We start from the raw sequence: 11,082 nt of genomic DNA on the forward strand, positions 1-11,082 counted from the left end.
AATTTGTTACTAAAAATAATATTGATCCCCTCTAAAGAATGTATTTAATCGAACACCTGATGAGTATTTAATAACGAAAAAACTAATGATCATTACTTTTCAAAGCTGTATTTTATTTACCTCATGATAAAAAATTATGTTTTTGAATCACGAATTTACATGTACGCTCACAACAAAGAAAAGAAATAAGTCAAATTATTCATAGTGTTTCAAATCCTTATCAAATATTACATGATTAATAATGGTTGATTGACGAGATGTAGCAGTAGCCAAAAGGTTACCTGTGTCTTGGATCATTATCGTAATTTTCAAAACACATCACGTACAAAGGGGAACGAGAAAGAAAGTTCAATCTTATGGCCATCATTTAGATTGTGGTAATTTTGGCTTTTCGACACGTGTCCTTTTAAAAAAATTATTTTTAATTGAGGTTTTTGACAAGCTGACGTGAATCTTTAAGGAAGTAAATGTATGGTGAAATAAAACTGAAACTAAGTGTAATTGTTCAGTAGGTTGCGTTCGTTGTCTCAAGGTATAACCATGGCAAATGTTCGAATAATATGCGTTGTTTTATTTAGCAGTTGCTTTCTGGAAATTGCAAAATGTGATGGAAATAATCATGTAAGTAATAAATACGTTTTTTAAAATAAAGTATTTTTATGATTCATCGTAAGTGAAAACTTTCCTTATTGACATTTCATCAAACTATAATGATTGAGAGTACAGTTTTCCCCCCAAAGCTGAACGGATCCCATAGGTCCTTGGTCTATTAACATTTTTCGCTAAATTTTGTGCGCGTCTAAAAATGAACAAAACTGGTACATGTATTCGTATATTTAATCTCTTGTTATGTTTTTAAATGTTTGCAATATACCATAAGCTTTTATGTGTATTTTTTAGGAAATCTGTCAGTACCCATTGAAATTGAGGGGGAAGTTTTTTTTTTTTTTTTTTTAAATGATGACCCCCTTTTTCCCTGCAAAAAAATGTGTTTTTATCTTATTTTACATATTGGAACTGCAAATAATTATATTTGGAATATATCCTGTCATTAATTTTATATCAGACTTAAATTGTCGTTTATACATGAATGTGTGTGGTTTAGATGCGGTTATATACTTCATAAGTTTATTTTTAACATTTGATATATTTTTCAGTCTCCGAATACAATAAGTCTTGAGACAGCGAACGCAATTCACCTGTCGCCTGATAATTTGTTAGCAATCCCATCAGAATCGGTGATAGTGGAACTGAACATATACTCAGGAAGGGATGATCCTTATATCCAGATGCCCAGGGCTCAGCTCCATCGCATGCTGCAATCCAGCTTTGGATGGAGGAATCCTGTTGATGTAACCCCTGGTAGGTACATTTTTTCTCTTTTTTTTTTTTTTTTTGCTTTCTTTTTACGGGGAATTTTGGTTTTTGAGAACATGGTTTTTACTAAATATTTTTCTCTGTAAATAAAAAGGATTGGGATATCAAGGCTTCACGGTGTACAACTATGACCAGAACCCAGTATTTATTGCTTGCGGATCCGATATTGGAGTGGAAACTGGACTCTTGCAGAGGCTTAGTTTTGGACTTGATAGAGACCTTCAACAATTCGTTCGGACTAAGGTAAAAGTCTTTTGATAAGAAGATTGAACCTCTGAACAAGATATATAATTAATAATTATCCATACATACATGTATATGGACGACGTTTCATCGAATATCAGTGTATCATTTTCTTGCATACCTACAGTATAAATTTATTCCATATATTCCTTTGAACTTGGATTGATTGATTGTATATTGTTTAATGTCCCTCTCGAGAATTTTTCACTGATATAGAGACGCCACAACTTGCCGGTGGACGGCAGCAGATTTTGCCCTATACTCGGCACTTAAGGCCATTTAGCAGGGAGGGATCTTTTTCGTGCCAGCACCTTCTGCGACACGGGACCTCGGTTTTTACGGTTTCATCCGAAGGACCGGTCTCCATGTCCCATAGTGGAATCAACTCTTTCCTTAGCGACTCTGAAGCAGACGCTCTAACCACTGCGCCACGCGGGCGACCCTTTGGACTTGTAAATAAAACACTAAGAATCTGACAGATCTGTATCATATCTGAATATCTCACTACAAAAAAACATTCCAAAGACTTCTAATTAAGAACCTTGAATCATATTGAGATGCACAAAATGAAAATTATTGCAGTTTCAAGCTTCATTTTGAGACCGTTTTAATTAATAATTTTCAGAGTTATCCTTCCTAGTTTAGGATTGGACATCCCTGAGCTGGTTCACGTAGAAAATTAAAGTGAGGTTAAACCTTAGGCTATGGGGGATCGATAATAAGTTTAAGCATCTAATTTCAGATACAAACAGAATGGGCCCAACGCCATAATCACCATCGACGTCATGGAATGCCGGTACGATTATTAGATATTTAAGTCCATGTTTAAGTAAGATCATAGTCTATGTCAAGAATACTTATTAGCCATCTTTAAAAATGATTTAATAATAGACAGGTGTTTGCATTCAGTGAGTAAACGTAATTATTCTATTTTGCGAAATGAAAAATCTATTTATGGTAGTCACTTATTTGATCATTCTCAAAGCATATTTCTGGAAATCATAAGTATAATTAGTTTTTCTGTCACGCAAGCATTGTTTCCTTTTATAGAACCATGGATTTATGTGTCCCAGACCACCATCAACAACTAAATATGAACCCCACGTCTGGAACAACCGCACATTTGTACAAAGACGTAATAACTGTTACAACTATGCCAGTAATATAATAACAAACACATTTGCCCAGCCAGGAAGAGCAAACAGACACAATTTCACTAGAAACCCGCCCGAGCTGTACGGTCCATCCGTTCACTACGGAACAATACTGGATGGTTTAACTCCCTTACCAGCGAATTCTCGATGTCTTCCTAACGCAGGATTAAACTTGATTGCTTTAGTTATTTGGCCCGGGCGGGACTATCATTTTTACCGCTTGGACAATAACGGGATGTGGTCTCACAAGCCAGGTAGATCTCCTGCAAGAAATGTAGACAATTCTAATAACTTTATATTGGATCCTCGAATAGCTGACGTCGGACCATATACGGTATTCAAGGGCTTTTTTCTTACAAATGTTTTTGATGTTCGACATATCATGTAAAACCTACAATCGACGAAAGGTTCCTCGAATACGTCTCATATTTTGAAAATCCAAGTAAAATGTGCAAAGCAATATGTGTCCTACATTGTTTGGTGTTTTTAATAAATTATTTATTCGGATCAGAATGTTAATTGATTATTAAAGATACAAATGATGTATTACTCTTTATATTAATAATCATGATTGATGCTAATTTATTCCCATTTTAGGTTCTCTTTTTATGACGGAAACATTAATTGCCTTCAAATTTCAATAAATCAACTTAAATGAGTTTCGCTCATACTTACCGCGATTATGTTTGTTGTCAAAGTATAAACATAAAGCTTCCTTTATTTAAACAAATATAATTGGAAGTATTGTTTTCGACATCTATCGAATTATTTTGGGTTGTCTCTCTTAATACGATCTTTTTTACATTGAATATATCCAATTTAAATCTTATTTTATATGTTTCATTCAAAATTTTCATGTATCCGGCATAAAAATGATTTGTTGAAATCGTTATTATAGGAAATTTCAATATTTTATCCGCTAATTCCCCTGTGTTGGCCTTTCTGCAAAAAAAAAAGAAGAAAAATTAGAATTTACACTTCCCCAGGATGCTTCCCTATAAGTTTTAGCTTTTCTGGCCCAAAGGTTCTTGAGAAATTTTTTAAAAAGTTTTCTATACATGTCAATGTAAAACTTGGGATTCCTTATTTGGAACCAGCCCTACCCAGGGGTCATGATCCGAACAAATTAGTGTCTACACTATCCTAGGATTCTTTCAAATAAGTTTAAGTTTTTCTGGCTCAGAGATTCTTCAGAAGAGGAATTTTCATATATATTTCAATGTAAATCTAGTATTCCCTTTTTTGGCCCCGCCCTACCCCGGGGATCATGATTTTAACAATTTAGAATACACACTACCCCAGGATGCTTCCACATAAGTTTCAGCTTTTCTGGACTAGTGGTTCTTAAGATGAAGATTTTTAAGGTTCTTTCCTATGCATTTCCATGTAGAACTTGGATTCCCTATTGTGGCCCCATCCTACCCCCGGGGGTCATGATTTAAACAATTCAGAATCTACACTACTCCAGGATGCTTCTATGTGAATTATAGCTTTTCTGACCCAGGGGGTCACGAGAAGATTTTTTAATGACCCTACCCTATTTTTGTCTTTTTATGATTTTCTCCCCTTGTGATGGGACTTGGCATTTCATTTTAATAATTTAAACTCCTCTTCACCCAAGGTTACTTTGCAAGTTAGTTAAAATTGGCCCAGTGGTTCGTGAGATTCTGAAGAAGTCGAAAATGTAAAAAGTTGACAGACGGACGAAGGACAAAATGTGATCAGAAAAGCTTATTTTAGCTTTCGGCTCAGGTGAGCAACAGTAAGTCAGTTATTTTTTTCAGGGGCTATTATTTCAGCATTTATTACAAAAAATATACCTTATTACTCTAGTTGTCAAATATCTCCAAAAGTCACAAAATGTTAATACAGTTCGGAGTTCAGAAGTTGTGCTTTATCGTCTCTTACATGGACTTTCAATTTTATATGAAAATTGGTATGTAAGACGTCGACAGATCATATAATTCATATAGTTTTGCTTCTATCAAAATTGACCTTAATTTACACGAAATTAGCTTGGTCTCATGGTCATTCACATGTATGCAGATGTATGTTGAAATACAACGACGAGTTGCATAGTATTTGCAAAATCTTTCAAGTTTTTTTCTTACCCAAGATCGTAAGGTTAAAGGTACTCGGACACAGATTTGAAGTTCATATTTTCTGTATAATATCACGATCGCGAATTATATATTTTAATAGCATTTCACACAAAAATTAATTAAAAATCTGATTTCATTTAAAAGTTATTAAAACTTTAAATTTGTTGGCGGGTTCGATTGACACATCCTTGCACATTCACAAATTTTAACTTGACTCTTAATCCTTAGGAAAAGTGGCAATCTTGTTGTGTATTAATGAGAAATATTAAAACTTAAATCCAGAAAAATAATTTTATTCAGATTAGAAATGTTAGAAAGCAAAACTCCTTCACAAGTATCGTCATTTCGTTGTGTACAGAGTTTTGCAAGTCGAGCACACTCGTGTTATGTACACAGTTTTTGTAAATAAGGCAAGAGCCTGTTATTGTTTGGTGTTTACGATTCACCGGGTGCGTTCAATCGTCACAGTCTGCTTACCACAACTGCACGGACTGACAATATATTGTGTGTTTGTTTTGCTTTCGAACATGTCTACTCTGAATTTTCTGGATTATAGTATTAATATTTTTCATTAATACACAAGATTATTGCCACTTTTCCTAAGAATTAAGAATAAAGTTGAAATTTGTAAATGTTCAAGGATGTGTCAATCAAACCCGCCAAAAAATTAAAAGTTTTAATAACTTTTAAATGAAATAAGATTTTTAGTTAATTTTTGTGTGAAGTGCTATTAAAATATATAAGTCGTAATATTACAGAGAAAAAATAAACTCAAATCTGTGTCCAAGTACCTTTAAGTCTATAATTATTCCTATCGCAAAAAAAAAAAAATAATTTAAAAACGACTGTACCGCCATGTTGGTTAAAGGAGTTCTGACTGAACGAAAATTTCACGAAATGTATAATTTTATATACTTTATGATTTAAAAAAAATAGACCGATTAAATGTTGTTGTTGATCTAACAAGATCATATGATCAAATCAGAGAAAACCTTATAGAGCTGGAATGCACATGAGCAAATATTCACTGAGTAAAGAATAAATTCCGGGAAAATTTGTCCCACATTTTCATCTTCTTCTCGAGAAGTACTTGGCCAATTTTAACCAAACTTGCCAAAAAGTATCCTTGAAGGAAGGGGCCACGCCCTCTTTCAAGGGGAGATAATTAAGAATTATTGAAAAATAATGGCATTTTTAAATTTTTTTTTAAATCTTCTCAAGAACCACTGGGCCAGGAAAAATGAAACTCAAGCGGAAGCATTCTGAGATAGTGTAGATTCAAGTTTGTTCAAATCATGACCCCGAGGGTAGGGTGGGGCCACAATGGACGGTCAAAGTTTTACATTGGAATATGTAAGGAAAATCCTCTAAAGAACAGCAAAGCCATGATTGGTCATATATATTGGAAGAATCCTCAGGTGGTGTAGATTCAACTTTATTCAAATCATGACCCCCGGGGATAGGGTGAGGCCACAATGGTCGATCAAAGTTTTACGGTACATAGGAATATATAGGAAACATCTTCAAAAATCTTATTCTCAAGAGTAGAAAAGCCATGGTTAGTAATATTTATATGGAAGCGTCTTCAGGTGGTTTAGATTCAAGTTTGTTCAGATCATGACTCCCGGGGGTAGGGTGGAGCCACAATGAACGATCAAAATTAACATAAGAATGTATAGGGAAAAGCTTTAAAAGTCTTCTTAAGAACAGCAAGCCATGATTGGTCATATTTACTTAGAAGTATCCTCAGGTGGTGTAGATTCAACTTAATTTGTTCAAACCATGATCCCCTGGGGTAGGGTGGGGCAACATTGGTCGATCAAAGTTTCACAATTTATAGGAAAATGTTCTCAAAAACAGCAAAACAAACAGGTTGTGTGTATTCAAGATTGTTCAAATCATGATCACCAGGAGTAGGGTGGAGCCACAACGGTCGATGAAAATATATTTTGTTTTCTTTCCTATCCAGTGCTCAGGTGAGCGATATGGCCCTTGGGCATCTTGTTTGTAATCGATCTAAGACATGTGATTTGTTTATATATTTCTTTATTACATGCATGTACTGCAATTGAATTTGGAGTATTCCAACTTATTGATCTATACATTTGGCTCACGTCGGGCGGATGTGACCATTTAACAGAGGACGCTTGCTCCAGCTGGGCACTGGGTCCACATCTGGGTTTACCAGAGGTCGGTGTTTAAGCTCTGTTCACAGATTTGTCTTATTTCTTGTTTTTTGAGCATCGTTCGTAATCCTCATCTCTTTTAATCTATTTAAGGAATGAAGTTTATTTTAATTTATATGATACACATAACTTCTGAAGTGTAGCTCTCTGGCTGAGAAAATTCGGACAGATAAAATTCTGCTTTATCAGTCCGAAGTTTCTCAATCAGAGAGAGCTACTGTTCTGCAACTATGATACAATATGACAAACGTATATGTAACTTGGGGCAATTTACGCTTTAAAAGGGTTAACTGTTCTAAGTTATGTTATATCGTATACATGCACCCAGGTTAAAATAACATTCATTCCTAATAATTTCATTTCAGTGTAGACAATAAGACATTTTTATGCCCCTGGATCGAAAGATCCGGATATATTGTTTTTGTCCTGTTTGTCTGTCTCTCTTTTGTCAACTTTAACCTAAGCCCATAACCATTGCGCTGTCAAAGGTACGGCTTTAATATTTGGTATGAATGTTCATTATGACTTTTACAGCAATTTTGGATCATATGACCTCAACTATGACCTTTGACCTACATCTGAAAAAACTTTAATATTGGGCATAACTATTGCACTGTAGCCCTTAGCTATTGCGCCATCTAAGGTAATGCATTAATACATGTATATGGCATGTGTGATTTTACACTTCAGAATTGTTACCATTGGGGGCATGGTGTTTCACAAACAAATCTTGTTTCCTCCCAAAATGGCTCAGTGAACATATTTTCAAAGTAACGTCAAGCGAATTAATACGCTTTGAACATTAACTCACTGTAACGTAGGGAACTAATGTTATATAATATTTATATATTATCCAATTAAATGACTTGTTACAACTAAATTTAAATTATTATTGTTAAAATAAAAGTCCTCTTTAGAGTTATCAGAATTGTTCAATCAATTTTTTAATAAATAATTCTAATAAAAATCAATGGAAAGACAGTGCTAATCAGAAGTGTTAATACTGTAACAGGTTAAGGCTTAGATTTCTGTATAACTGTATCTAAAACTAATAAAACTCAATCAGACATATCTTGTTTGCAAAAAAGAAACAGCCAAAGAATTGCAATGAAATTACTGCTATTCATTTCCTGAGTGTGGAAAAGAAATAGGATCTCTTACAGAATCGTACAGGATGAAAAAAGAATACCTATCAAAAGTTAACAAAGACAGAAAGACGATTGGTCGCAAACAAGGGATAATACAGGCTATTAACCAACATCAATCGGTGATTAACTGCTCACGACGTAAAAGATGCTGCTTTTCTATTCTTATATTTTTGGAAATAAGAATTCAGAATGTATATTGTTTCTCTCATTTAATATCCGGATATCCAATAAAAGATACAGTGATAACTGTTAATTACCTTCTTTGAACATATAATTCTCAACATTTCACAATGATTAAGTTCCATTAGCTGTATTTATCCTCTCTGAAATGCAACCTTTCGTTTTGCAGGTAAAAAATCAATTAAGATTAAATCAATTAAACGTTAAATTTAAATTTAAATGAAATTTCTCAATTCATTGATATTTGATATTAAAATACAAATATTATACACGAAGTTGTTTTTTTTTTCCTATCACTGAGACATTGGGATGTAAGTATATAAATTTTTCTTAATAATATTAATTTCGATGATTTAAGATTTTATAGAAGTTGCGACATTACTTTTGGATCATTCCTCTGATACATATATACATGTGTAAACAGTAGAAAATAAAACAATAATAAACACAGACTACAATTAACAACTAAATTGTTTGACAAACGAGCTGACTTCGAGGGACGTGATCGGCCCACCTCTTTCATTTCCAGGGGTCTGTGTTTTTTGCCTTCCTCACATATCTGTATTGTTTAAAGATTTTTTGTTCTGATCTTTTTAATTATGACTTTTTACTAATTTTTGAATGAACAAGATGTGTTTGTGAAACACTGATGCCCCCGTATGGCAGCTTATGGTGAAGGCTGAATTCTCTCAAATGCATGTCAAAATCCGAGGGTAAAGTCAAAAGTGTTGGTACTCAAAGGAAGGTCTTGTTACAAGGAATACACCTGTGAAATATGAAAGCCCTAGTTCTAACTGTTCAAAAGTTATGCCAAGGTTAAGGCTTTTAAAAATTAGTTCAAACTCCTAGGTTATGATCAAAAATATTTATACCAGCTGAAAGGTCTTGACATAATATACATATGTAAAAGATGAACACCCTAGCTCCAACTGTTCAAAAGTTATGGCCGACGTTAAAGTGTGGCATTTTTTGTAAAAGTAGGTCAACATCCAAGGTCAAGTGATCAAATTTGGCGGTACCCAAAGAAAGATCTTGTTACAAGGAATACCCTCGTGACATATGAAAGCTACAACCCCAACCGCTCAATAGTTAAGGGCTAGATTAAAGTTAATAACAAAGAGACAAACAGACAGACAGGACAAAAACAATATACCCCCAGGATTTTTCGATCCAGGGCATAAAAATTAGACTTTTTAGATCACTCGAGTAAACCTTTTGCTATCTGTTTCCGTCGATCCGTCGTCGTGCATTGTCCATCGTATGTTAACATTTGAACATTTTCAGCTTCTTCTCTGTAACCCTCAACCAAAAACTATCAAATTTGGCACAAAGTATCTATGGGTAAAGGGGAACAAAAATTGTGAATTTCATGGTCCCTGTCCCCCTGGGGCCTTAGGGGTGGGGTTAAAACCACTAAAATTAATTCAATCTTTAAAAATATTATTCTTTACTCCTGGACATCAAGCAGAAAAACTGTTGACATGATTGTAATCAGCATTGAGTCCTCTCCAAAAATTGTGAAATTCGTGGCCCCAGGGTCAGGGGTTCTAGTGCTAGGGCGGGGCTAAATAGATTATATAGTGAAAATGCATTATATCTTTGAAAATTTTCTTCTCTGCTCCTGGGCATTAAATTAACTACCAAGTACATTATTATGTTGCCTCTTCCAAATTGTAAATTTCATGGCCCCAGGGTCAGGGGTTCTGGTGTAGGGGCGGGGCTCTATTGATCATATAGTTAAATTGCATAAATTCTTTGAAAATCTTTTTCTCTGCTCCTGGGTATTAAATAAACTAACAAGTACAAAATTTTGATGAGCAAGAATGTCTCTTCCAAAATTGTGAATTTCATATAGTTAAATTGCATAAATTCTTTGAAAACCCAAGTACTGGGTCAAAATTGTGCAGGACCCCTGGGTCTGGGGTTCAGGTGTAAGGGCGGAGCTGTATAGATTATATAGTGAAAATACCCAAATTCTTTAAAAATCTTCTCCTGTGCTTCTGGGTATTAAATCAAATAACTATGTACATAGTTATGATGAGGAAAGATGCTTCTTCCCAATTTGTGAATTTCAGGGCCCCTGGTTCAGGGGTTCTGGTGTTAGTGGTGTTAGGGCGGGGCTCTAATGATTATATAATGCATGAAAATGCATGAATTCCTTGAAAATCTTTTCCTTTACTCCTGATTAATATTCCAATGATCTAATTACATATTTTGATGAATAAAAGGTGCCTCTTTCAAAATGACTAATTTCAGGGACCATGGGTCAAGGGTACGGGGGGGGGTTACTCTGTCTGAAAAGAAATCTATGCTTTGAAATCTGCTCTTTGGTATTAATCAACAATTTATAATGGATAAAATTTCCAAAATTATGAAATATTTGTCCCCAGGGTTAGTGGTTCCTGTGGGGTGTAGTGTGGTGCACAACTGGTAGTTACAAATTAGAAATGCATTTTCTCTTTGTTACTCTGATCTACCTGAGACTACCTCTGGGTTTTAAGCAACCAAAGTAAGCATGCTAAGTGTATAATTATGATAAGCAATAGTTCCTCTTTCAAAATTGTGAATTTCATGGTTTTTGGATTAAAACACGATCCAAATTCAATTGTCGAAAAGTTGTTACATCACTCAGGTGACCTATAAGGCCCGTGGGCCTCTTGTACTAATATAAAAATGTGGAAAAAAAATCATA

The 11,082-nt window shown here is 34.4% G+C and overlaps 1 protein-coding gene across 1 annotated transcript; it reads left to right on the forward strand.

Moving 5' to 3' along the window:
- The first annotated feature begins 461 nt into the window (after positions 1–461).
- On the forward strand, positions 462–3,281 carry LOC134281475 (uncharacterized). Its single transcript, XM_062763934.1, has 5 exons — positions 462–621; positions 1,158–1,362; positions 1,472–1,620; positions 2,363–2,416; positions 2,671–3,281. The coding sequence occupies exons 1-5, from the start codon at positions 541–543 to the stop codon at positions 3,160–3,162; spliced, it is 981 nt and encodes a 326-aa protein (XP_062619918.1). The 5' UTR covers positions 462–540; the 3' UTR covers positions 3,163–3,281.
- Positions 3,282–11,082: the final 7,801 nt, after the last annotated feature.

Source organism: Saccostrea cucullata, unplaced genomic scaffold (assembly GCF_032062105.1).
Source record: "Saccostrea cucullata isolate Sc308-1 unplaced genomic scaffold, CSIRO_AGI_Scuc_v1 ctg924, whole genome shotgun sequence".
In the NCBI taxonomy this organism is placed as follows: domain Eukaryota; kingdom Metazoa; phylum Mollusca; class Bivalvia; order Ostreida; family Ostreidae; genus Saccostrea; species Saccostrea cuccullata.

What these genes read in the sequence shown, in the direction of transcription:
- LOC134281475 (XM_062763934.1), top strand. Translation starts at nt 541, where the DNA reads ATGGCAAATGTTCGAATAATATGCGTTGTTTTATTTAGCAGTTGCTTT. An exon ending in AATGTGATGGAAATAATCAT is followed by an intron (nt 622 to 1,157) that starts GTAAGTAATAAA and finishes TATATTTTTCAG; the next exon opens with TCTCCGAATACAATAAGTCT. An exon ending in AACAATTCGTTCGGACTAAG is followed by an intron (nt 1,621 to 2,362) that starts GTAAAAGTCTTT and finishes ATCTAATTTCAG; the next exon opens with ATACAAACAGAATGGGCCCA.